A 25,849-nucleotide genomic window follows, 5' to 3' on the forward strand; every position below is an offset into this window, starting at 1 on the left:
GGCAGATGAAGGATCAAAGAAAGAGAACCAATGCTCGCCTTTGGTAGATGGGCAAGGAGAGGGAACTGATTGTCGGGACTGTGGCGGGGAAGGTCAAGGTCCTTATAGACATGAGAATCGATGCTCAACAGGAGATTGGCAAGGCTCATATCTGCGGAAAGACGACAAGTTGTCCCTTGGCAAGGACAAACCTCCAGGCCGCCACCCTGATCGGCTCGCCGGGCCAAGGATAGGACTCTCTGCTAGCAAAGAAGACCGGATAGATAACCTGACTCGTAGACATGGGGTCTGATCAATAGTTTGCCCCCTCAAGCTTAGCACCAACCATTTGCGACGTAATCTGGAGACCCCGCCTACCCCATGGAGTCAGAATCTGAGCAATAGGATGCTTCTGTTTAACAACTCCAAATCTAGGTTAGTGTTATCGTCACCTGCTTATCTCCTGATGGAGACAACCCATCCTTGTCATACTCCATATGGCAAGACTAGCATTACAACACCTGATTGAGACTGAGGACACTTCCGAACGATAGCCGTCGACTTGCAAAAACCAGAATGGTCGTTATCAAAAGTATAATAGTGAAGAAATGGGTGTCGACCATGGCAGCATCGGTACCTCCTATCCACGACCAACCTACTGCTGACCATGAGCAACCCACGCGACAAGGCAAGAGACCGGCTCCTGGCCATCGCTCAAACTCTCCAAAGCCCAGACCCCAACTATGGCCTGCCGGAAGAGTTCATGACGAAGCTCAGGGCGGCCCTCGTCGCTGACCCGTTGCTCCCAAGGGCCGACCCGTCCATCTCACTCTGGCAGGAACCCCCTCATCCGAGTGTCTCGAACATCCAGTCGCCTAGTCTTCCTCGATTTGCCGACTTTGTCATCATCGGCTCTGGAATCACCGGGTGTAGCGTCACCAAATCCCTTCTGGAGGATGACTCCCTGCACCCCGCAAGCCGTGTCGTGGTCTTGGAGGCGCGCACCCTCACGAGCGGCGCCACTGGCCGTAACGGCGGCCAACTCGTCTCGCCAGTCGGTCATATATACAACAATTTGTGTCGGCGACACGGAGAAGACGCGGCAAAGGAGATGTCTCGCTTCAGCCTCATGAACGTTGATCGGGTCATGTCCATGGTCAAGGACCTGGATCCCGAACTCCAGGCTGCCAGCGAGATCCGCAAAGTCTCCAAAGTGATGGTTTCTGGAGACAAGGAGACTTGGGAAGCCTCAAAGAAGTCACTGAATGCTTTCCGAGATGCGATACCGGAGCACCGAAAGCTTCATTGCGTGACCGAGAAAGAAGATCTTGCCGAGGTATGTCCCGTGTCGTCTCTTATATGGACGACAAGAACTGACTGTCCGCTCCTTTTCAAGTTGAATATCAAGAACGGCTTCGGAGTCATCCAGCATCAAGTTGGCGCACTCTGGCCATATCGTCTCATCACCGGAATCTTTGAGCGTCTCCTCGCCCAATACCCCGACCGTCTATCGATCGAGACCAACACACCCGCCACCAACGTACAGTTCCTCCCTGAATCCGAGTCTGAATACCCATATGCAATCGAGACACCACGGGGAACTATTCGTAGCAAGCAGGTGATTCATTGCACGAATGCAAACGCTGCACACCTCTTGCGTCCACTTGCGGGAAGACTGTACCCGTATCGCGGACCGATGTCAGTGCAGAAGGCTGGTCCATACTTGGAGCACCGCGGCAACCAACGTTCATGGAGTTGCCTGGTCAAGTCTACGTTGGACCCGGTGACTGGATTCTTCCACAGCGGCTTGTACTACCTTCAACAGCACGGCACAACTGGAGATATCTGGGTTGGCACTGACTACTCCAGCTTGTTCGATGTCTTGACGTCCGACGACACTTCCGTTCCAGGTCAGGCAGTTGAAGCCCTGTTGCGATTTCTCCCCGAATACTTTGCTAAGGGATGGCCAACTGGCGAGGTTCCAGAATTGAAGGGAGTGTGGACTGGCCTTCAAGGGCATACATCAGATGGCATACCCCTAGTGGGCCGACTGACCAGAGATCTGTCCGGCAGGGACGGCGATGGTGAATGGTTCGCCGGAGGCTACGGCGGATACGGAATGGACAAGGCATGGATGACTGGCGAGGCGCTCTGTAGCATGATCACTCGTGACGTTGTCCCAGACTGGCTGCCAAAGGCCTTCCTCATGACCAAGGAGCGGCTTCAACGAGATGTGACAGTCGAGAAATCCGTAGCTAAATGGGTTTCAATTGCCAAGACAGGAGACTGGTAAAGAGAGTAGCTAGTCAAGTTTACATCCCATGAGCGTGCTCAACTCCTTTTGCGTGCAAATATCCAACCAATACACATCAGACTGCCCTTCATCCAGAGCACTCCAGATACTCGTGACAAGCTCCAGCACGTTGGCTACCTTGCGCAGCGGAAGCACAGCCGCGTATGCCGACAGCCGGCTCCTGACGGAACTCCTGGCGCGGGCCACCTCGATGACGCTCCGGCCAAGCCCCCGGGCCTGGTCATCCACCGCGCCCAGCGAAGCGACGTCCTGCGGCCCGCGGCGTAGCTCGTTGGGTACGGCGACGAAAATGAGGGGCTGGATGCTTCTGCTTCTGGACTCAAAGGGGATTTCGCGGACGAGATCCAGAGTATGCAATGCCAGGCTGGTCATCCACGAGTCCATCTCGGCTTTGCTTGGTATCTTGGATGGAGGCCGCGGGGAGAGGATTTGCTCCTTATCCCACGGACGATACCGCTCTGCGAGGAGATCAGGGAACACGCGGTATATCTGTAGTAGTCCGACATATTGATAAGCTTCGTCTATCTTGGCCAGGTGCGCCAACGTGGTTCTCGGATCTCCCATGTCTTGCAACCTTGAAGTATCCAACGGTCTGTATGGGAGTAGTCGTTTCTCCAAGATACGGGCCTCTCGGATCTGGCTTTTGAAAGAGTCCAAGTCTGCCTCGGTGACAAACTTGATAGCTGAGACTCGACGACGGTATTGATATACCAGCCTTCCAATATCGGCAAGCATCTTTACTGTCTGACCTGATATCCCAGCAAACGGGTGCAAGGTAGGCTCATTGGCCGGCTCTTCCGGTCCGATGAAGGGATTATCCGTGGTCGACGTGTCAGTGAAGAAAGAGAGCAGCATCCCCCAATAGTCGACTGAAGTCTGGAAGAACCTGGCAACATACTTGGAGTCTTCCCCCTTGGTTGTCGCAACCCGCTCACGCACCAACTTCCGTGTCGCTTGGAATCGCTCCTCGGACATGTTCCCAGGATTATGCCAGGTAGCGGAATGGCAAAGAAGAACTGTTGACAGGAGTTCGACCTCTGGGTGGTCCGAGGAGCTGCTGAGTTCTTCTTCAAGGCACTGTAGTGCTAAAAGGCGTTCTTGGGCCGCCGTTGCGGATAGCTCAGGGAACCCACTGGTCAGGCAAGCCGCGGCCATGCTCTGCATTGTGTGGTAGAGGACCCTAGATGACTGCCAAGCCTTTTCGACCACGACACGCATAAAGTTTGATTGGCTGTCCCAGGCGCAGAATAGTGATATGACTTCTTTGATGAAAAAGTCTGAGAGAGCGGTGGGGAGGTTGCTGAGCTCCCTTGGCATAGTTGAAAACCTTTGTATCATCTGCCCCGAGTCTTGGTTAATATGGTGATTGGAGGTGCGTGAACTTGAGCTTGTGCTATGGGCATATTGTTGGGTTTCTGCATCCGGCCAATTCTCGCTGATGGCATGGCTTGTAGGCATGTCGGCAAAGCCACTGTCCAAGATCAAGGGTTCACTCAAGGCCAGGGGGTATTCCATAGGGCTGTATCCTTGGAAACCCCATTGAGAGTCTGAAAGATCATATCCTAGGCCTGGATATTGTGAGGCGCCTGGCTGCGTAGGGGACGGTAGATAACTGTTGTCTCCGAAGTTGGGAAACAGTGAGAGAAGGCTCAAACTTGAGGGCCCGGATGTCCCCGCGAGTCCTTGGTCGCCCGAGGCAGCACCAGCCTGCAGACAAGCCTGATCCCCTTTGGTTACCGACGGCTTCTGACCACGGCTTGAGCCAGCAGAGTTCTGATGGAGCTGGTTCTTAGCAGCCCATCGCAGGTTAAAGACGTATCCAGGACATTGATTCCCAGATTCCTCGCACCGTCTACACCCGGGCTTTCTTTGATCGCATTTAAGCTGATTTTCACCGTCAGCGCCTCGATGTGTCTCGACGCCAGGTCCATCGACCGACCTACCCTCTTGGCCTTGCACTGTGTGCACCCGTGGCGCGACCTCGAGTGTGTTAGACGATAAAGGGTGCTCATGGTTGGCAAGAACGGCAGTGGGATGTAAAGATGGCAGCCAATCGAGATCGTCCAGGAAGCGAGAGGTGATATAAGGAAGATGTTAGATATCATGAAGGGTTGCCGTCGTGATTAGACCAAGAAGGGGGTCAATGCCTGAGGCACCAAACCCCGCGATAACGGTTCACCCCCGCTTGTTAGCGGCTGGGCTTAACTCCCAAATAGGTTCCAACTACCGGGCTATCTTGAGTGTTTTGTCAAGGCGGCCCCCTGACCCCCTTGTGAGCTGAACCCCTTTGACACCCCATTAGACAATGGATAGGTTAGGATCGGGGTTATGGTTGGTTAGGGTTATGGTTAGGATTAGTCTATGATTGGTTCAAAGTGCAAAGGGGGTTGGCTGGCAAGGGGGTCGGGGGTCGTCTTGACTGTATACACGGCTATCTTTGAAGACATGGAAGTTATACAACCCTTTGCACTATGCTTGATTTTCATTATTGCCAATCGACTCCTTCGTTCGCCGGTTTATCGCCATAGCTAATGATATTCTCCAATTATTCAACAGCCAGGTCAGCCAACTTGGATGAGAGTGGATTGTTTCTGTTGACAAGTGATGTGGCGCTGGAAGAGTTTCCTGAGCATATGAGGACGTGATATAATCTTGGGGGGGGGCAGGGGAGGGGCAACTTGGGTGTGAAAGCATGCTGATAGTACTAGTATACTACTAGTAGATCCTTGTAGAATATCGGTGAAAGTAGAATAGAAACCTTTAGTGCTATATTCCGTCCTTACCGTTGGATTTGACATTGTTCGATGACAATCGGAGAGAGGAAATTTGGCTGAACTGGCGAATCACGTCAATAAGAAGCACTTGCCTATAATGTGAGACTACTCTTGGGCACATCTTAAATTCAGTTTCGTATAGAGACTACTGGAATCTGCTACGGTCATTGTTGTAGAAGAGCCGTGATCAACTTGCATACTATCACGCTTCAAACGCATTAAGACGTAAACGCTCTTCCGAGGGTACGCTTTCTCAAGCTCTTTCCTGTCGACTTGGTCTCCAAGACAGCAACACTCAGCTCTGGCAGACTGAACTTGAAAATTCCATCCTTGTCTGCCTCGAGAACTGTAGTCGTGCTGTTCACAATGTTGACCCCAGTGTGAGGGTCGTTGTAGGCAAAGGGATCGTCCTTGGCGTTGGTCAACAGGGTGAGGTCGGCCTCAGCGCCGGCCTGAACGCCCTCGAAGGACAGAGAGACAGGCACGTCGGCTCCCTTGGTCGTGTTATAGGCAGCACCCTTCCAGATGAAGCTGCCCTCGTCCTCATTCTTTCCAGCAACGTAGAAGAGAGGGTCAAAGTCGGCAGAAGCAGGCAGCGTGTGGGTCATGGGATGGGCAGCAAAGAGCTCCCACACGTACCAACTGGTGGAACGTGTTGTCATGGCGGGGTCGGCGGCGAACTGAACAATGGTGACGGCCCACTGCCAGCGGTTCATGTTGCGGAGGACAGGGGCGTAGAAAGTTCCAGGAATGCGATCGGCGTTTCTCTCGTAGCCGATAAGAGACACAGCCTCGCCCACGGTTCCAATCCACCAAGGAAACTTCATTAAATCCCCAGACCAGCCAGTTCCACCGTTAGGGTGAGTGGCAGCAACCTCTCCAACGATGTGGCCAATGTCATTGTCGAACCGGTCGAACTCCTCGACCAGGGCATTGGGCTCGCGGTAAGGGTGGTAGTCGCCAATTCCAGGAGCAGGAATGTCGAAGCCGTCGCCATCAGTAGTCGCGCCAGAAGAAATAACGGTAATATCGTCGTAGACGTCGGTGATGGCCTTGAGGAACATGGGGAAGCGGTACTCCTTGTAACTCTTCCATCCTCCGGGATAACCCGCGAGCCAGTCTTCGTTTCCAATCTCGACATAGTGAAGCTTAAATGGCTCTGGGTGACCAAGTTCGGCTCGACGCTTGCCCCATTTGGAGTCAGCAGGGCCACGGATGAATTCGATTTCGTCAAGGGCGTCGTCAATGATGGGCTGGAAGTCTTCCTTAGGGGTGACGTCGCCGTTGAGGGATAGACCCGCGTAGACGCCGACGACTGAGAAGAATCATGTTAGAGCTGTGTCGTGGCATAGTGAGCGAAAATATCTTACCAATCTCCAGTTGCATATCCTCAGCCCACTCAAGGTACTCCATGAGACCAAGGCCATGAGTTTGCTGGTAGTCCCAGACACCCTCAAAGCCCTTTCGGTACCGGAGAGGGCCGAGGGTGTCCTTCCAGTCCCACCAAGTCTTGTTGGTTGATCCCTCCAGCATGTTGCCACCAGGGAAGCGAAGCAGGCTCTGGTACAGTTGCGTCAGTGTATTGAGCAAAATCAAATTAGTTATGAGGGACTCACTGGGTGCAGGCCTTCGAGAGCCTCGGCAATATCGATTCTCAGCCCATTCTTGCGGCCCTTGTAAGTGGGGGGGAAGAGACTGATCAAGTTGAAGTCAAGAGATCCACCAGACACGCCCTATCTTAGTTAGAAAGAGTCCAAAATCGGTGACCGATGTGATTTGAATAGCTACCTTGGGGTTGAACGTGATGGCAAAAGTGTTGTTGCTGTTGGGAGCATCCTTCTTGGGGATGAGTTCGAACTTGTGCTCAGTCCAGTCATTGGCAACAGACTTGGACTTGATATCAACAGAGCCAAACACATCCTTGGTGAGGTTAGACTGCAGCGAGGCGGTGAACTTTCCCTTGTAGGCACCCTTGACCCAGAAAGAGCCTGTGTAAGTCTGCTTCTTCACATCCATTCCCCAGTAGCCGTCATTAAAGAAACCAATGGACTTTTCCTTCTTGCTTCCTGCCTTGACGTTCAAAGACACGGGAAGGGCATCGGAAAGTGGTTCCTTGAGACGGTTTAGAGATAGTTGGGCACCATTGACTGAGTGCCAGCCGTCTAGCGAAACCGGATATTTGTCGCTGTACTGGAAGGCTCGGTTGCGGATGAGCTCAGCATAGATTCCACCGTCACCGGAGTTGTTGATGTCCTTGATACAAAGAGTCAGTTGCCGGCCGTTGAAGCTGGTTAACAGAGACTTACTTCGTGAAGGAAGCCATATTGATGGCCACTCGTGGCATTTCCATCCGAGGCAGACACCTTGATGTTGACAGCTCCAGCCGTCGCGACATACGCCGCAGCGGCAAGAATCGACTTGAGGGAGACCATATCGAAGTCGGGCAGACAAAGTCTGAAAGGTCTGTGTCTGGGAGAGTCACATCTTGCGCCGGCATTGACGGGGTTTTATATCACGACGATCCGCCCATGACGTGCCTGCAGCCGATGGCCGGCCATACTAGCCGCCAGTTAATATTAACAACAAAGTCATACAATACAGCCTAAAAGAGATATTCCCCGAAACCATATACAGACAATAGTCAAGCGGCCCAATCATCGATCAATCAAGCCTCTCCGCATCATGTACATCCAAGTGCCCAGACGTAAAGTCGACTAACCCGCACTTCATCCCGCTCTTATTAGTTAGTAGCGCCGATGCGGAGAAAACAACGCGGAGAAGTCTCGTGCCTCGGGGTATCTAAGCTCGTATGACGTTCCTGATCGGTCGAGCATCATCCGGAGCAAGGTTACATTTAAGCCAGGATAAAGGCCAGCGTGCCCCGGCAAATTGAAGCGCCGGGATTGGATTCGCGCGCATAAGAGTTATAGTTGCGCATAGAGTGAGGGGAAAATGGTCTTGATCAGGCGGGGGAGTTAATTAAGCCTGTCTATCACTTCTTTTCCTGCTGTTAGTGAATACTTGTTTGTCGGTTTCTCCGGGTGGAAGAATTGATCAACAGGTCCACGAATTATAAGCGAGGAATCGGATAATGGCATGTCGATCAGTTGGAATTTGTCGCAGCTAAAAAAAAAAAAAAAACATGGGCAAAGGTAAAAAGCACAGGCATCCGCCTGATCCGATCTTGAATTCTTGAATTCTTCTTGTCATTGTTTGTTCATGCTATCTGCGCCTTTATCACCATCCGCAACCCAAGTCAGTGGCCAGTGCCTATTCACCAACCATCATCAACTGCCTATTTTCCAAGGACCATTGATGATGAGCGCGATGGCCTAGAATGGCCTTTGGGACAGCCGTGGGCCAATGGGGCATAGCGGTCGTCTATTTCGTCAAAGGGGACCGATGCAGATCATTCCCATGCCGTACAAGTTTGGCACTTGCATACTCAGTCATCACCCTCGATGTGGTCGCTCTTTTCCTTTCCTCCCACAAACTCTTGAGGCATAGCGATCGGTCGAGTCTTGGCAAACTTGACAGTCGACCACATCGACGGAGAGTCCTTGAACAGGAGCTCAATCTCCTCCAGGTTTCGGCCCATAGTCTCAGGGAACAGGAAGTAAACTGAGATGGGGATGCAAGCGGAAATGACAGCAAACACAATGTAGTATTGCCATCCGATAGTGTTGATGGCCACGGGAGTAACCATGACAATCACAAAGTTCCTATTGAAACATTAGTTGCGGTGCGTTGTAAAGAGTTTGAGTGACATACCATAGCCAATGGTTGGCTGTCGAAATGGACGACATGGCCATTCGCAGACGAATAGGCGCGACCTCGGTGCAGTACAGGAAATTGGCACCAAGGAAGCCAATTGGAACAAATGTATTGAAGAGGTAAAGGAAGCAACCAGCGGCAATCATGGCAGGCTTGTTCTCCTTGCCAAATGATGTCGTGATTGCAAGTGAAGCCATGCAGGCCGACATTCCAATGCCACTGATGATGAAGACGGCCCGACGACCGAAGCGATCGATGGTGAAGAAGGCGACAAAGGATGAGAGGAACTTCCATGTCAGAGCGCCTCCTGAGAGAACACGAGACATCTCACTGCTCATGCCCAGGTTTTGTTGGAAGAGAATTGGCGCATAAACGGACACCAGGTTGGATCCTGACGCCTGCTGATAGAACTGAAGCAGAACGCACAGACAGAATCGGTAGAGAAGCTTGTCGTCGCCCATCTTGAGCATGTCTCCCAGGGTGGCTCCACCATGGCTCGTCTCTTCGAGAGAGTGCTCGATACCGGCCACTTCGGCTTGAACCTCGAGTGCATCTTCGGGAAGACCTCGAAGTGCCGAGACAACATGGCGGGCTTCTTCGGATCGGTTCTTGAGGACCAGCCATCGAGGACTTTCCGGAAGTGTATAGATTGAAGCCATCAAGACGATAGAGAAGGCGATGGAGATGGCGATAGGAGGTCTCCAGGTGACGGATCCGTGCTTGAACTCGAAAAAGGCGAGGTCAACCCAAGACTCTAGCGTGTATCCAAGACAGATGAAAAGTCCGGTGAGGACAACGCTGCGTCCACGGTTCTTTGCTGCTGAAGTCTCACTCAGCCAGACAGGGACGATAGAGCTGAGTTGGCCGACACCCAAGCCGATGATGACTCTGCCGACGATGAACTGGGCCAGGCCAAAGGAGGAAGCCTCGAGGATCTCTCCAATCAAGGAGCAGATGCCAGCGAAGAAGATGACATTGCGTCGACCAAACTTGTCACCCGTGTAGGAGCAAGACAAGGAACCGATGAGGGCACCGATAACAAAGGTCGCAACGACAAATCCCTGCAGTGTCGACTTGCGGCTCTTTTCAGAACCCTCACTGTGGACGGTGTCGATCCCAGGGAATGTCTTGACCCAATCTTCCTCAGTGAGAAGGCCACCAATGCCGGCTTGGTTGTAACCGAAAATAATAAAGGCCGGGGCGACGACGAGAGCAAGCTGGAGAATGCTCAACGCCTTGCCGCTGGCACCAAGGTATGTCTGTGAGCTCATCTTTGCAAAGTCGACGCTGAAGAGACAAAAACAAGATGAGTAGTCCTCGAAAAGAACTTGAGTAGACTACCCCTTATATACTAAATCTTGTCTCCTCATTCTTGCCCCCATGTCTTGCGGAGCCCCATGGGATCACTAAATCACTAAAGGCACTTGACCCCGTCCTTGTGGGGTTTTAGCATCCTGCTGAGACGACTTGATTAATCGTCAACGTCGAATCGAAGTGTACGTGCTCACGGCAGTTGGCAACGGATTGCCTGCCATTTGGCGGACGTCGTCGGGATGGTTTCCACACCTTGTGGATAACTAGTCCCTATATATCGGATACTCGGCACGGTGGCTTTTCGGAGCCTTTGGACTAAGTGGATAACCACACTCGACGATATGGGTCTACACGGTGAGTCGGGTGGCCCCGGGAGCGTCATTGTTGAGCGAGTCAGCTCACTTGATGAGAAAAGAAAATGGCGCAGGCGAATAAGTCTGTAACACTAGGCATGGGTTCGGGGAGGGATCAGCAAGGTGTGCGGTCAGAGGCTGCTTGCGGGCGCGATTCATTGAGGCTGTCGTGATTCGGCGCTAGCGGGAGGCTCAAGTAAGCACTATGCTTCTGGAATGCTTCTGGAAACTGCCAGGTTTGGTGGTGAATGCGGCTTATTTCTGGGCGCCGATCGTTCCTCGGGGTTAGCTCTAGCAGCCGCATACGGATGATATCGGGTGAGACGTCAAGACGACATTTCGACGCGTATTGCTATCTAGAACAATGGAAGCGTTCAATGTCTAATTCCAATGACATTCGGATAAAACGGGATTGGAGGCGAACTTTGACCGGGGGGCCCAGAGTCTATAGTGCCAACCCCCACAACTTCAATGGCAACGTGGACGGAGATTGATGCACAGATCAAGACCCCAACAAAGCTGAGGCGGTCTCTCCCGTTCGGAGATAGCTCAGATTCCCCCAGAGTCGTGGCAGAGATGCTTGGAGAAAGAGAGTTGACTAATAAGCATGTACTGAGAGGTAAATCATGGAAAGAGAAAAGAAGACCCTGCCCCCTTGACCATGTAAAGCGGCTCCGTCACACCTCCCCTCTTGCATCCTACTGCCTGGCACTTACTGCAGCAAAAAGTGCCTCATAAGCTCCCTCGTCCTTGCTGCGCGTCTCCTCCGTCACAGCAGGTGATTCAGCATCCCCCGCGTAGTATCTGCCACCCTCGAGCCATGGACTAGGCCCGATGCCGATGTCGTACTCCGTGTACTGCATGCGTGATTCTTCCGTCACCGAAATGCCATCTCCGCCAAAACTTCGGTGGATATTGTAGGAAATGCGATGGTACGTGCTGGCGTCCATGCCATAGCCATCATCATCTGCATCTTCTCGAAACATTTTAGCATCCTCTGGCGCAGGTGAGTGCCAGGCACCATGACCCATCCGAAAGACCTTTAGAGCCTTCATAGTCTCTGCCCATCGTGAGAGGACCTGGTGCCATCGCAGTGAGAACTCAAACATGTCAGGCCTCCGACTTCCCGATTGCATCACCGTCCCAGCCCTGGGATAACCAGGGTCGCTGCGGCTAAGCGGACCCATTTGGCGAGCCCTGGTCAAAATGGGGCAGTCATCAAGATAAAGCTCCTCTAGCCCTCCGCTACCATTCTTTGACCCAATGGAGGCGAACCAGTCTATCTGCCAGTCATGGCTAAAGACGTAGTTTCCCAGCGCAAGCACCTTGAGCTGCGGGAATGGCGACCCGTCTTGGCCGATGAGGCGGAAGTCGAACTTTGGAAACCAGCCCCAATAGTCGCAGTAGAATAGCGACAAGACTCGCAGGTTGTCGGTGATGGGGCTCGAGAGCCATGAATTGGGCAGGTCGCCGAAGAACTCGTACTTTTCTTCGAAATAGACGGCGGACTCTGGTGAAGCGGATTCGGTTTCCGTGGCGATGAAGAGCTTGAGGTTGACGAGGCTGTCAAGAGAAAGTACCTTTTTCCATGCCTTGGACCTAGTGATGGAAGGATCGGCATAGTCTGCCAGGTTCGATATGGTGAGCTCCTTGAGCGGCAAGACATGTTCTAGGGGAACACCCAGATCATCCTCGGGATACTCAGGGTCGTATTCAAGGCCGGCTCTGTTGTCTATCCTTTCCTGTCGCTCTTTGGTCCACATGCCTGCGATACAGTGACACACGGTATCAATGATTCTATATCTGAATGACCAGGTCTCTTCAATCTCCGTTGCCCAATGATTGCGATCATTGTCACCACAATACTCGCCGAACCGCAGGTGTATAGCCGTGGCTTTTCCGAAGCATCGGATGTAAGGCAAAGCGTCCATAAATTCTGTAGGAATCTCATAGTCCTCGTTTGCATTGTACTCAAAGCTGGACCCGACCCAAGAGTCGATAGTGAGCTCTCGGACCAGGCCACGCAGCTTGGGGGACTTGGCGATGTTGATGACGCATTCGGCAGAACCGCCAAAGCCTTCGAGGCGTAGGCTCCTGAATAGGTGAGGCAAGGCGATGTGGTTCATTTGGCGCGAGGTGAGGCTTAGGTTGGACAGGCTCGGCTTCAGCATGAAAGAGCAAATGTGGCTCCATATCTCGGGCAAAAGGGGCGGGAGGACGCCATCACCAGCTGGGAAAGAAGACATGGCGATGCAAGAGGGTCTGATGGGATAAAGTCTGTGACAAGGCTAATGATAGCAGTTGCTTTAGAGCGTGGAGCTTGCCTATCGCGCAAGCTTCATCTCCTTTTAAGGCTGAACAAGAGAGTAATTTCGCTCCTGCAAATGGGGTTGTTGCCTGCTCTGCCTACGAAGGATCCACAAACTCTTGGGCTTTGGGATCGCTTAGAGATCGCTTAATCTCACGCGCAGCCTGCAGCCTATGAATTGGCAGGGGTCATTCTGGAAGTCCAGGGTAGGTAGGTTAGACGCCATCAGAGAGTTGGCAATGAATGGCAACAAAAGAAGTCGACTCATTAAAACGAGTCGTAAAACTGAGCCGATGGTATCATCTCAATTGTCTAAGACGTGACCTAGTGTAGGAATAGAAACATGGCCTCCTGGAAGACGATGTGACTTCTTGCCGCAGACATGAATATTCGCTGCAAATTTATGTGGCTGGTGATGGCTGATCTCAGCCAACAGCCAGTTGAACAAAACACAGTTAGCTTCCATTCCCCTCTCCGCCTTCAACTTCCTTTCTCCCAGCACGATCAAACCACTCCTCAAAGCCCTGAAAAGTAAGAGAAAATGACTACAAGAGCTCTAGTAGTGGGCGGCACAAGCGGCATCGGCTACGCCATGGCCTGTCGTGTCGCCGCTGAAGCCAGCACCTTAATCGTGACAATCAGCGGGCGCACCAAACCCCAAAACATTCCACACGCCAACATCAACTTTCGACCACTCGAGGCAACGTCGATGCGCCAGATCAAGCAGTACACGGATGATTTCAAAGCTCAAGGCCAGAGACTTGATCTCCTCATCATGACTCAGGGTATCATGACGATGGCTGGGAGAACCGAGACTGCGGAGGGCATCGATCGCAAGATGGCGCTGCACTACTACGGCAAACAACTTCTCATACGCGAGCTTCTCCCAACGATGAGTGAAGATGGCAAGGTTATTATCGTGTTTGATGGTTGGCTTGGAAGTCCTGATAAGCTCATTTGGGAGGATCTCGACCTTAAGACGCACTTTAGTCTCGGCAAGGCGGCAGATCATTGCATGTCCATGAACGACGCTATGGTCCAGTACTTTGCGGCGCAACAGACATCCAACGGTGCTGGTCGAAGACATTTCGTGCATGCATGGCCTGGAGGTGTCAGTTCAGGTCTATGGAGAGAGCTTCCCTGGTATCTACGGACGGTGGGCCGAGTTGGGGCCAACCTGGTCTGCGTGTCACCGGAAACTTGTGCTGAATATTTGATGAATGGGGCGACCGAGTGCTGCGCGGCAGGAGAGAAGGAGGGGAGATATTGGAGCAATATAGATAACAAGGGACGCCTCCTTGCCAAGAAGGCTATCTGGACCGAAGAGCAGATGAAGAAGGTGGCGGATCACACTTGGGGACTTATCGATGGCGCCTTGAACGTCAAAGTGTAATTCATTGGACGAACAAGTGAGAGAGACATGTAAGATAGCAGATTGTTACTTGTACTGGTAATGTAAAGTAAATAGGAACCTCAAGCACCAGTTATCCTGTAATTACCCAGTTCATGAGCACAGGCCTCCTTGAACAGCCTCATACGCCTTCGTTGCCCCAGAATCTACCTCAGATATTATTGAGTACCTCGTTAATCTTTTCCCAATCGCCCTTGTTCAAGTATCTAGGTAACCAATAGTTCCCATGAGCGTCCTTGCCCATGATGGGGAACGCGTTGGGGAGAGTCAAGCCATATTGACAGTTCTGGATGTAAGTCGGCCTCCCTGGCACGTGCCCCTCAGAAGGCGACGGGCTATCTGGCTTTATCGCTGCTGAAAAGTCGGTTTCAAACATCTTGGCCTTGCTTCAGTTCGAGTATGTGACCATGTGCATTGATGGATCCCCAAAGAATGGGGGTGTTCGAGCCAGTGACTGTCTGACCATCGACATGAACGCCTCGACCTGCTCTCTTGTGCCGTATTCTGAGATAGAGTGTCTTATGCGAGAAGCGATGTAGCCCAAAGGCTTTGTGAATATTTCTTTGACGGTGAGAGGCGTATGAATGAACCCTGTGGCGTTTGAGAGGTATGAGGTGCCGGCCGGTAGCAAGTCTCTGGCAAGGACAGAACGAAGGGAATATGCGCTGTATAAGATAACGTTAGTTTCCGAGTCTTGAGGCAGATGTGAGATGGCTATGCGAGTCCACCAAGCGCAAAGAATGTCGCCCTCACTTAGGAACGTGTCTTCGTCGCCGGAACTATCCACTGAGACATCTCGCATTGCCTCGTCCCTCAACTTGTCCATAAAAGCGGCTGGAACGCATACTATTCGGGTTTCATTCCCACGTAATGCAAACTCTGTGATGTGGTTAAGGCCATATCGAACCAGCCCCAACGTGGAGAGTTGACGATCAGCCAACTTGTGAGGCTCGGTAGGGTGACAGCCAAGCTCCGTAAGAGGGTCGCTATCGGCGCCACAGAGAGGCAAAATTTCCTCCTGCTGTCCTTGAAGTGTCAGTGACCACGCAGTCAAGAGAGCCTTCTTGCCCATGGCGTCGAATAGGATATGAGGCCAGTAAATGGAGACGAGAGTGGCATCCTTGAAAGAAACCGTGTGTAGACCAAGCTGGGGCCTTTCCGAGTTGACATAGTCTTCCAATTTCTTAGGGCTACCCTCAGGATGCATAAGACTCAAGAACTGGTCGGGGTCACCGAGTATTGAGGGTCTTGCGCTTGGTTTGGGTATTTTACCCGCGACGGGGTCGTTGGCTATCGGAGTGTCACGCTGGACATGGGCGTAGGCGATGGACGACCGGCCTTGGTTGAAATCAGTGGGGATATGATACTCGAGAACGCCTTTGGACTGAGCAAGAGTCAGTAAATATGTGTTAAGTAAACAAGAGTGGAATACGGTACGTTTCGTCGGGGCCGAGCTCCCAGTTTCTGCCAACCCTCCCTTTGGGCCAGCTCTTCCAATGAGTGGCGAATTTTATCCGTGTCAAGTACATCCTCAAAAACAAACAAGGAATACAAAATGAACGATCTCCAGACTGGCGTATCATCGAAGAAGTGGAGAGGGAGGACTTTGTCGCCAGCCCCCGGGACAGCTGTACCCCAGCCAAACAAATTCAACATGTTGAAATACGGACAAGTTTCCGATAAACAAGCAGTTCTTAGAACCTAAGATGCAAAACCAAATATCGGATGGAACTGCGCGTTGGGCCATTTTGACCGTGGACATGTGGAAATAGCCTCAATCCTCCAGCCAGGGTTAATAGGGGTTATAGACTCGGGGTCCTGCATCGAACCGCTGCTAATCATGGGCTCCTGGCATTTCCGTACCTTCGTGTTGGCTGTATTTGCGCCAAGTGAAACGAAAAAGCTTGGAACCAACACAGCGTTCCTTCAAGACGTCCCCGATGCAACGTGAACCGGACCCGAAAGGTGATCCGAGCTGCAGGAACATGGTCCGTTGAGGCATGCAGGTTGTAGAATACTCTGACTGGCTCCATGCGGAACAGGGACAAGTGTATTGTACCCTTGAATCCAAGAGAACTGGTATCATGCCATCGTCGTCCTTTTCCTTTTCCTGTGGATTCTACCCCGGCTCTGCGTGCAGATCAATACCCATCTATCTTGGCAGCGAAAGCTAAAAATTACTGAAGAGTTCGGACTCCCCAATGTTCTCCTCTGAGCAGAGGCAGTGGTATGATTTGGAATCTCGTCCTGCAGCATCCTGAAGATGTCGACACTCGAACAGGGAGAGCAGCTCCAGAAGCTGGCTTATGCCCATCCTCCGATCGAACCACAAGGGTTTGCCCTCGTTTTGATCATTGTAGTTTTGATATTCGTGGTGATTGCGACGGCTATTATGGCTCTGAGGGTCTACGTCCGGGCTTGGATGCTGCGATATACCGCAAACTGGGGATGGGAGGACGCCTTTGCTGTGCTACCCTATGCAAGTCTCGAGGCTGTCGTGTGTACAGTAGTAACTAATTGTTAGGCTCTTTCATCGTCAGTAGCGTATGTGCCGTCAAAGCAGCATACTTTGGCCTTAGGACGAGGGACGATAAACTGAACGATCTCGTCATGGTTCGATGCGCCGAATACATGCTCTACTCCCAGGTCATGTACGGAGCCACGGTACCATTGATCAAAGCCTCAGTCGTATTCATGCTGCTTCGCATTACCGTCGAACCAAAGTATCGCTGGACGCTCTACATCATGCAGCTGCTCGACACGGTTATGGCAATCGTTGGAATAGTTGCTTCTCTTACCTACTGCACCCCCGTCCGAGCATATTGGAACCCCTTGCTTGGAAAATGTGGTGACTTCAATCGAGTTGTCATCATTGGGTACGTTTGGACGGCTGTGGGTATTGTGACAGACTGGTGCTGCGCCATTTTGCCCTACTTTGTGGTACGAAAGCTGCAGATGAATCGGCGGTCCAAGAGAATCGTTATGCTCACCCTAGGACTGGGTGCTCTTGCAAGTACGGCTACGATCGTCAGGGCGCCTTACCTTCAGTACTATCTGGCTACAAAGGACAGGCTATGTGAGCCGACTGCTTCGTTAGCAACCATCTTCTCTGACTGACATTCGCAGACTGGAATGGCCATATTTCCCTTTGGTGTCAACTGGAGAGTGGAATCGCCATCATCGCAGCATCCCTCCCGTCTCTCCGGAAATTGTTTACCCGATATTTCGACCGTAGTCGTGGTGCTTCCAAAGGCCAGTCAGCTGGCAACGCGTCGAGCGGTCAACAAATCCACACGATTGGAGGAGGACAGATGAATGTGGGAGGGACACAGCTTGATAATCTCACGCCAAGCGGCAAGGGTAGAATGTCGGTAAATGGCAGCGGGGGGAAGTGGCGACGTTTGGAGGATGAGACGTCCAGCTCCAAGGGCATTATAGCAGAGGGTACAGTGTATGCCGAGACGAGCAGCATAAGTGATAATGCGAGCAAGCACTATCAGTCAAGGGAGGTTTAAACTCAACAGCGAATCCAACTTCGAGTATCCATTATTGAAGTAGAGGTTCCCTGGACTTTGTGAGTGTTGGCCTGAATGCGATCCTTATCACTCCGGACAACACCGGAACGAACACCCCTTCGGCGGTAGTCATACCAAGTTAGTCATTCATGCCAACATACGCCAACATAAAGATCGAGATACCATTTCCATGATGTAAGGTTATTTTGAACAATGTGCAGCACGGTGGCTTCAAGTTAGCCCGTCTTACTGAGCCATGCGGTCGACGGAGGGTGACATCCCGGCTTGGTCTTGATGCCAAGGCGCAAATCTTTGAGGGGAAGACGAGCTGAGTGTTAATGCCGCGCTCTTTGGTAGTCACCTGCCAGCGCTCACCCAGTAAAAGTGTACTTGGTGTGGTTAAAAATAGGTGGTTCAGTGTGGTATATTTAGACACAATGCCTAGCCAATGACGTCTCAAGGTGCCCCTCTCGAGGCTTGGACAATTTCTCCGAGCTGATGAGCCTAGATTATGCATAATATCGTTAAGAATTACCATTCTTTGAGCTGCACTCTCAAATACAATTTTATACTTGCTCTGTTTGAATACAGTGTCTGGTTCCCAAATGGATTCATGTTCATGAGTGTTCGCGGATATCCGCCTGTATAACTCGGGAGCATTCTCCTTCGAAGTCAAGTTCTGCATGTCTGGTCAGCAATGGAGATCTGCGCGGCCCGAAGGATCTGCAAATGTGGGTTGATCATTGGCATTGGTTGTATGCATCTGTAATGAGATCTTTCGTCATTGATAGACCCGAATTATACGAGGCATCCTCCATGTCTAGGGCCTCATGTGCGGATGTGCGGAAACGATCACACCTATCGAGGTATAAAAGTGTGGCAATCCTACTTGCTCTCTGTATCTGCCCATCTTCAATCAACATCCTCTCAACCGTTTCCATCAAGCTCAAAGCAAATTCTCCATCCCCCCAAAGTCAACATGAAGCTTCTTGCCTTCCTCCTTTCCACCGCAGCTGTCTCCTTGGCGGCACCAGCCCTTGAAACCCGCCAATTTGAAGACATCATTTTCCCCGCGGGAACCTACCGACGCTGGGTCCAGAGTGGCAAGATCATTCAAGACCCCCAAGACCAGCTTCTGATCGTCAAGAACGGCAAAGCTGCGGACGAGACAACCACCATCGTCACATTCGACTTCGACCAAAGCACAGAAGGCAAGACCTGCGAACTCATCTTTGAGCTCTGGGATCGAGATGTCTCCACAGGCACACAGACTCTTGACGTTTTCACCTGGTCGGACCCCCCAAGCGGTCTTCGAACATTCTCCGTTGCCGATATTGCTGAGTGGGCAGAAGCCAAGAGCAGAGACAACCATGTCGGTCGTATCTTGGTCCCGAAGCCAGGGAATGCTACATGGATTATGGCCTATCAGGGGTGGCCAAAGATCCCTTGCCCAGCTGGGCAGCTCATCGGTGTTGAATATGTCGGTGTCGGTGACCGTGTGGAGGTTCGTTGGGATATCGGGGTGACGGGACCAAGGTTCCGTGTTTTAGAGTAGGTAGTATGTTGCCCATACCCTTGGCAGTTGATGTTACATCCCGAATTGGTGCTTTTAAGCCATTTGCCTCCCGGCTCCGTCTACCTGATGCTACAAGCTCCACGTGGATAGTGGCCGTGGTTTAACGAGCCTCTATTGATCATCAAAGTGATTAATATAGACATGCAACAAGAATGGGTTGAGCCTGAAGGGCACTGTTGCTTGCGACTCGCACTCTTTTAAGGCATCTTGAAGCCCCTGAGTGCCACAACCAATCCAAGAAGAATGGCCCCTCCCTGTGCACTACCAGATTCAGCTTAGCTAGCTCCACTTATCTTTACTGATAATTGATCTTATTGGGCATGTGTAGCGACCCCTGGTGTAACTGTCTTCAACCAAGGTATAAGAAGAAGCACCTCATCCATCCCATGATCCCTCAAACAGACACGCAGTTCATCAATCAAGATGCTACCTCCTCCAGATCCTTGGGGTCCCCATGTCCCCTCCCTTCCAGAAGATGCCCAACCGTCTCGGCATGTCAACACCCTTGATCCGAACGGCCCTGAGGCTTCGCATTTTGTAGACAATCTCGACATGTCTGCTTTTGAGTCTTGCGACTTTGACTTCTCGTCTCTCATAGACCTTGATCAGATTGATGATGTCGCTTTACTAAACACTCCAGGTCATTGGTGACTCTGCCCGCTTGAAGAAGTTTATCCCTTAGTAAACACATAATCATCATAATAGGGTTTAATCGCGTCGAGCTTAAATGCCGTTTCGCCAGCGACGGAGCCTTAGCTTAGAGACCTTATGGAGCTTTGCTGCGCGTAGGACGCTTAGCTTTGGATCCTTTTGAAGGGCCTGAATGGCAAGAATGGTTCTAGCCTCGACACGTGGACCAGATATTTTTAGTGGTTAGAGGATCTTTAGATAAGACAAGAAGCTAGGTGTAAGAGGGAAAAGCGCGTCGCATGCTTACCATGCACGTTATCCCATAACGATGGATATTCTTATCTCTCTTTCGCTCTTTCATTTGCGATACCCGCTCAGGTGGCTTGGTTCGTGATCCATAGAGTTCGTTAGACGGTTGTCGTTCTTGCCTTACCCCTGCGCAATAAGAAAGACTGCTGGCCGTTTCAGAGTGCGCACTGGTAGAGAGGGATAAGCATTGGAAAAGAAGATGGGTTATTAGAGTTTGAACACGATTCTAGCACGTGCCAGGGTCCGTGATGGTTTAGGAGGGTCTTGTGCCGACTAAGTGGGATGTGCTATCGGCAATCCCACGACAATGGCCAAAGAAGGTGAGCCGTGTTACAGTCAACAGTGCCCAAAGCATAATTGTTATTGCCCTGATGGGCGATGCTTTCGAATTGGTCGTGTTTCTCGCTCGGTAAGGCTCTTGCAGCCCGAACACAACCGCTTAGTTTCTGAACACCGATAGGCTATTTCTTGGCATATTCTATTGCCACGTGCTTTTTGCAGGTTATTATTGAAGTAGTGGTTGAGCGTGTAGGGCCTCTTTTGCCTTTCTATATGCACCAGGTATATGGCATAACCCATGCCTACAAGGGAGGTCGACCTCGACCTATGATTCAGTGCAGGCCCCAGCGAGGGCCCCGAGTATGAACTTATGGGTGGCGTGAATGGTTCTGCTCAGATACTGAAGGGTCATTCTATTCCAATTGGCGGACTGCTCTTGAAAAGTGCTAGGTAGGATACACGACCCAAAGATTCCTAATTCAAGACCACGAGAGCATCGATACATCTCAGCGATCCAAGGTATGATCTCGGAGGTTGTGTATGTGACAACAGATAAAAGCCTCAGTTACATGGCCAACAAAGTGATTTACGAGCGATTTTGGAGTCTACCATTAATTATAACGAGGGGAGCATGGGTGGGGGCTGGCATTTAAGCGCGCAAATATGCATAATTAAGACTGTTATTTGATAGGACTGGTTGATTACGTAGATATATCATAGACTTGTAGTACCCAAATTCTGGTAATTATCCCAACTCGATTGCTGCAGGTCGGGATCGGCTTCAAGGCATAGGGTAGCTTCATGATTGAGAGAACTGAAGCCATCTCCAATATTAACTTAACAAACTCGGCAGTCTGTACACCAGTTCATCCAATTCGAAGCTAATCCAATGTCCACCGCCAAATTGGTAATGTGCCCTTGGTCCGGCATTGGTACATTTGGAAAAGAGTCCTAGTACCCTGGCCGATTAAGCGGAACAAGCCAAAGCCGGCACTTTTGTAGTGCTTTTAAGCTAGACTGGTGCCCCTTGCTCAACGGCTTTAACCTTACAACTGTCTCTATCTTCTAGAGCTGACAGGGTGAAACCACAGACTAAGAACCGTAGAACAATAAAGGTTTAGCCAGCTTATTCTACATCTTCGAAGCTAAGTAGTCCTCGATTGGTCAGTATATACCAAAACAAGCGTACTAGACTGTTCATTTGTAGCATGGATATGTACATGCATTAAAAAAGAGAAGAAGACTCAGATGAAAAACAGATTGCCTAACAGGATAAATATGGAAATTTCTTTTACGAGACGAACGAAGCTTTCTTAGCCAAAGCGAACTTTTTTAGTCAAAGCTAAATTCACAACTTGGTTAATATTTCTTTTCGGGTGCCGGCACTTAGTTCCACTGCCACCAATTCGTAGGTTGTTAGAGATAGTTCACCTTACATTGTCTGTTTTTAGCGTTTTAAGTCTTAACCTGAACTGGCCCTGAAAGCTTAACGCCCCTCGTGGTTAGCTTGCTTAATGAATCACCGCATTGATGTCCTTAATTTTATGAGGCTAACCTTGTGTTAATTTCCAGGACCTTACAACTGCCGTGTATTCTTGCCGAAACTTAGCTTCACTGCGAGCTAGTAAACTTTAGCGGGTTCAAATGAGTTTGTTAATTGGTACTCAGTAGTAGTAAAAGCATACACACAATATGCTGCACTCTTATCAGTATTTCCATGCAATCGAACAAGGTCGACCTCGTGCAACACCTTGCGAAGTGGCTCAGCATAACCCTAGTTCCTTGTAATGTTGTTGGAAGCCGTGTTAAAAGCCGCATCTCGGATCCTTGAGTCATGCGATGAGGAGGTACTTTTGTGAGAGCTTCATCTAGTTCAATTATAAAATAGGAATGGCACGTTATTCATAATCACGTATATATATCTTGGTTGGATACTGCTTGAAACTGGACATTCTCACCTCCAACTCATCTTTTCTACACTGTATTCACTGCTGGTCTCTCCAACTGCAACCCAACTTTAACAATGCGGTCTCTCTCTACCGTCGGAGCTCTTCTGTTGGCTTCCCTTTGGGGCCAGCAAATCACTGTCCTTTCAGCGGTCGTTGAGGTGTAAGTAGCCGGACTTATTATTCCGTGATAAATCGAAAACCAGCTAAATGTAAAGCCATAGCGTCGAAAAGCGAGCCACCATCAATGCCGTCCCCTGTCTGACCTCTGGTACCGTTACCGGTACAGGAGCAGGAATGGTTGCGCAAGCTAAAGCATTAAAGAGCGCTCCGTGGATTCCAGACTGTGAAACAATCAAAGACACCAAACAAAGACTGGAATGCCTGGCCTGTAACGGCGTTGCATCAGGAACTTGGCTTGCTGCCCTGGCTGGCTGCACCGAAGGCTCAACCTTCTGTGCCTGGGGTCTTCCGCTTTGCGAAGCCATTTGCGTCTCTGCTGCCACATATGTCTATTGGGGTGCGTGCCAGAGCTGCTATTGCCTTCACGCGGATTGTTCCGATGCGAGTGTCAGAGCTGCTGGAAGAGTTACAAGCTCGCCAGCATTGTCCATTGGTGGTGGTCACTTCGCGCTCAACCCTCCTCTCAGGTACATTGGCACTACTAGTTTCAGTGTGAACAAGAACCCCGGAAAACCGGCGAATCTGGGCGCAACTCTCAACTGCCCTAGCAGAGGCTGCAAGTATGTTATTCATGATAAAACTCGTCATATCAACACACGCTAACGGGTTTGGAAGTGCCGCCAATCAATGCCGCTCTGGTGATGATTCCTAAATTCGCAGTTCGATTTAAGAAGAGGGGAGATGGGTTTGTCAGATTACGGGACGTTTTTAGGAGCCTTGGAGACCCGTTGTGAGATGGTGGGACTAGGGGATGTAGAGTGGTGGAAGAATTTCTTTCTTAAAAGCTGTATGAAGAGCACTTAACCTGCTCATTATTTCTACACAGCTGACGTTTATTCAGCCTTAACAGGCTATTAGGACTATAGCTATACTCTCTCTATTGATAAAGGAAGGTATCACGTGAACCTTCTGGTTAGAGTCATGAAATATTTTGCTTATCCAGTACTGAGATCTGGGCTAAGCTCTGTCACTGTCTGATATATTCTATACACCATGGTTAGGCGCTAAACAAAGCCATTGGATCAGCTAGAATTGCCTTTTCGAATTTTGCGGTCACACACAAACTTCTTTGGATTTTCGCGATCATTTTACTAACCTAATTTCGCAAGATGGACAAGAACGGTTGGAGTTCTTAGGTCGCTGCTAGGAAGGCTTACAAAGTTTGGTCATTGATATATCTTTTGGATTAGATTTTAAATAGCTTCTGACTACATGCAATTCACCTGCTCATCTTCGTGTCGCTAGCTACTACGGCCCTCATATACCCTCATGTTATTAGTTCACGGAGGGAGCAAGCTGTTCAAATACGACTAAGACGCAGGTGATGGCTACAAGAGCAAAAGGTAACATGCGTTATGTACAGCAACGATATTAAAATTCAATCCCGGAGAAAACCTTCGTGAGGCAGCAGCCATGGAAAGCTAACTGGCTTTCTGCCTGTGCTCCACAAAACAAAACATAACTCTGCGGTATGCAGCTGCAAAGCTTAAGGTCTTTACGATTCTAAAACCATCGAATGTTGCGTCAATCACCCATAAATACCAACATCTCAAAGAAACCGTCTAAGCCAGCCAAATACCAATAGACTCAGAGACGAGACTCAAGCACACCAAAATTCATTTCCGTTTCCAGAGCTGAGGCCCTGCCGCTCTAAGCTGAGGTGGTGCTGAGCTCGGGCTGAGGAGGCCTGAGTTGAGGTTGGGGTGGGCTGAGCTTGGGCTGAGGCGCCTGTACGAGCCCACTTTTGGGATCGCATGCCCCTGCAAGGCCCCAGGTCTGGGACAACGCCCTGTTTTTGGCTCCGGTCAGATTTGCCCGCATCAGCAATCCGGGCCCCTTGAACCGAAACTTGCGAGACTCGGGCAACATGATCCTAGTTTCTGTTGGGTTTTGTCCCGGGCTCCAAATGCATACAATGGCTTCTCCCGACGTGGCCAGTCGGTCAGGGCCAGATCACATGAAAGGGGCGATAGGTTGAGGCTGGCCTCGAAACGTCCCATTCAATGCGAACTGCCATGCGGTAAACGCTCCTCTCACACCCTAAGATACCACCACGGAGACAGTTGCACCGACTCCAGTGTCGAGCTGCGAGACTGTGAGAAAAGTTTTACGATTCATGAGTCATCCCGTCCTGTGATAGAATGACTAGCACTGCCTTGTCTTCTCTTGCGTCTTCTTCTTGCCTGGCTCCCACATAGGAATAAGAGAAGCTCCTAGGGCTTGTGACGGGGCCTGGGAATATAAACGAGAATGGCCTCAGGTTTCAGGGCTGACTTGCTAAGTTGAGGAGGAGGGATCGTCGCTCAACTGCTTGTCAGTGGCTTAGTCTCAGAGGCAGTCACATCAATGGCTGAATCGTATAATATTGTTCCTCAGATAGGCACGTTATAGTGACCGCAGCCATATCATAGCTATTCTAGGCTGCCGAGATCAACCGGAAGGAAGGATACCGACTTAACTACTCCTTAAGGAGTAAGACTAATGTTAGGGGGTTTAAGATAATCACTGAGAGGAGGTATGAGATAGAAGCATTAGTGGCTAGTTAAGACGGTAGAGGTTGTATCCTTGTGGGTGGGGTTGCAATAGAATCCTAGTGGCTGAGGTGAATGGCGAGAATTGTCTAGGCAAAGGTTCTTTCTAGCATCAATCACCGTGGATGGAAGCCTTGTGATGTCACATAGATGTAAGATGTCTGTCTTTATCCTCGGCTTGACCGAAAGTTCCACGCAGTTGGCAGAAGGAGTATGGTGCTTCGGGCTTTCCGGCTGGCTATACTCAAAGCTTTCATGATGGTACGTACCATTGCCCCTGACTATCAGGAGCATTCCTTCTGGGTCCCGAGGCTTGCTAAGTTGGGGGCTTTCTGTTGGCAACCCCTTGTTTCTAATTTTATGCAAGTATTCCCCTGACTAGCCGAATAACTACGATCCATTAGAATCATCGCCACGCGTCCCTGTTAATGCTTGTTCCTACTCCGCCTGCCTTGGCAGACACTCCTCCGGGCCGATGCTGTTAGCCGTTTGGGGTGAGGGTGAGCATGCTCGATCAGCCCAACGTCCCACACCTTGGTGGTTGAGGTCGGGGCCTGGCAAGGTCACTCCACCCTCAATAGCAACATGCCGATAAATCCCCTGGAAGCCTGTGCAACCACAATGATAGGCTTACTTCGGCTACTCCGAGGACT

The 25,849-nt window shown here is 50.7% G+C and overlaps 8 protein-coding genes across 8 annotated transcripts; 4 read left to right on the forward strand and 4 right to left on the reverse strand.

Moving 5' to 3' along the window:
- Positions 1-646: 646 nt before the first annotated feature.
- Positions 647-2,272, forward strand: LRP88_12450 (FAD dependent oxidoreductase-domain-containing protein; the record flags this gene model as incomplete). Its single annotated transcript, XM_083248843.1, has 2 exons — positions 647-1,315; positions 1,376-2,272. The coding sequence occupies 2 exons, from the start codon at positions 647-649 to the stop codon at positions 2,270-2,272; spliced, it is 1,566 nt and encodes a 521-aa protein (XP_083095298.1).
- Positions 2,273-2,281: 9 nt separating this feature from the next.
- LRP88_12451 (transcription factor domain-containing protein) lies at positions 2,282-3,457 on the reverse strand (the record flags this gene model as incomplete). The annotated part of the gene is made up of 1 exon (XM_083248844.1): positions 2,282-3,457. One exon carries the CDS (start codon positions 3,455-3,457, stop codon positions 2,282-2,284), a length of 1,176 nt encoding a protein of 391 aa, XP_083095299.1.
- Positions 3,458-5,136: 1,679 nt separating this feature from the next.
- LRP88_12452 (glycoside hydrolase superfamily) lies at positions 5,137-7,499 on the reverse strand (the record flags this gene model as incomplete). Its single annotated transcript, XM_083248845.1, has 6 exons — positions 5,137-5,159; positions 5,315-6,382; positions 6,438-6,627; positions 6,684-6,800; positions 6,856-7,320; positions 7,374-7,499. The coding sequence occupies 6 exons, from the start codon at positions 7,497-7,499 to the stop codon at positions 5,137-5,139; spliced, it is 1,989 nt and encodes a 662-aa protein (XP_083095300.1).
- Positions 7,500-8,512: 1,013 nt separating this feature from the next.
- Positions 8,513-10,112, reverse strand: LRP88_12453 (general substrate transporter; the record flags this gene model as incomplete). Its single annotated transcript, XM_083248846.1, has 2 exons — positions 8,513-8,789; positions 8,839-10,112. 2 exons carry the CDS (start codon positions 10,110-10,112, stop codon positions 8,513-8,515), a joined length of 1,551 nt encoding a protein of 516 aa, XP_083095301.1.
- A 1,094-nt stretch (positions 10,113-11,206) lies between these two features.
- LRP88_12454 (uncharacterized protein) lies at positions 11,207-12,754 on the reverse strand (the record flags this gene model as incomplete). The annotated part of the gene is made up of 1 exon (XM_083248847.1): positions 11,207-12,754. One exon carries the CDS (start codon positions 12,752-12,754, stop codon positions 11,207-11,209), a length of 1,548 nt encoding a protein of 515 aa, XP_083095302.1.
- Positions 12,755-13,357: 603 nt separating this feature from the next.
- Positions 13,358-14,209, forward strand: LRP88_12455 (uncharacterized protein; the record flags this gene model as incomplete). Its single annotated transcript, XM_083248848.1, has 1 exon — positions 13,358-14,209. One exon carries the CDS (start codon positions 13,358-13,360, stop codon positions 14,207-14,209), a length of 852 nt encoding a protein of 283 aa, XP_083095303.1.
- A 2,281-nt stretch (positions 14,210-16,490) lies between these two features.
- On the forward strand, positions 16,491-17,742 carry LRP88_12456 (uncharacterized protein; the record flags this gene model as incomplete). The annotated part of the gene is made up of 3 exons (XM_083248849.1): positions 16,491-16,710; positions 16,791-17,303; positions 17,354-17,742. The coding sequence occupies 3 exons, from the start codon at positions 16,491-16,493 to the stop codon at positions 17,740-17,742; spliced, it is 1,122 nt and encodes a 373-aa protein (XP_083095304.1).
- Positions 17,743-18,721: 979 nt separating this feature from the next.
- Positions 18,722-19,297, forward strand: LRP88_12457 (uncharacterized protein; the record flags this gene model as incomplete). Its single annotated transcript, XM_083248850.1, has 1 exon — positions 18,722-19,297. The coding sequence occupies one exon, from the start codon at positions 18,722-18,724 to the stop codon at positions 19,295-19,297; it is 576 nt and encodes a 191-aa protein (XP_083095305.1).
- Positions 19,298-25,849: the final 6,552 nt, after the last annotated feature.

The sequence above is a fragment of the Fusarium phalaenopsidis genome, assembly GCF_050370095.1.
Source record: "Fusarium phalaenopsidis strain FUZ10S chromosome Unknown contig_32318, whole genome shotgun sequence".
Classification (NCBI taxonomy): domain Eukaryota; kingdom Fungi; phylum Ascomycota; class Sordariomycetes; order Hypocreales; family Nectriaceae; genus Fusarium; species Fusarium phalaenopsidis.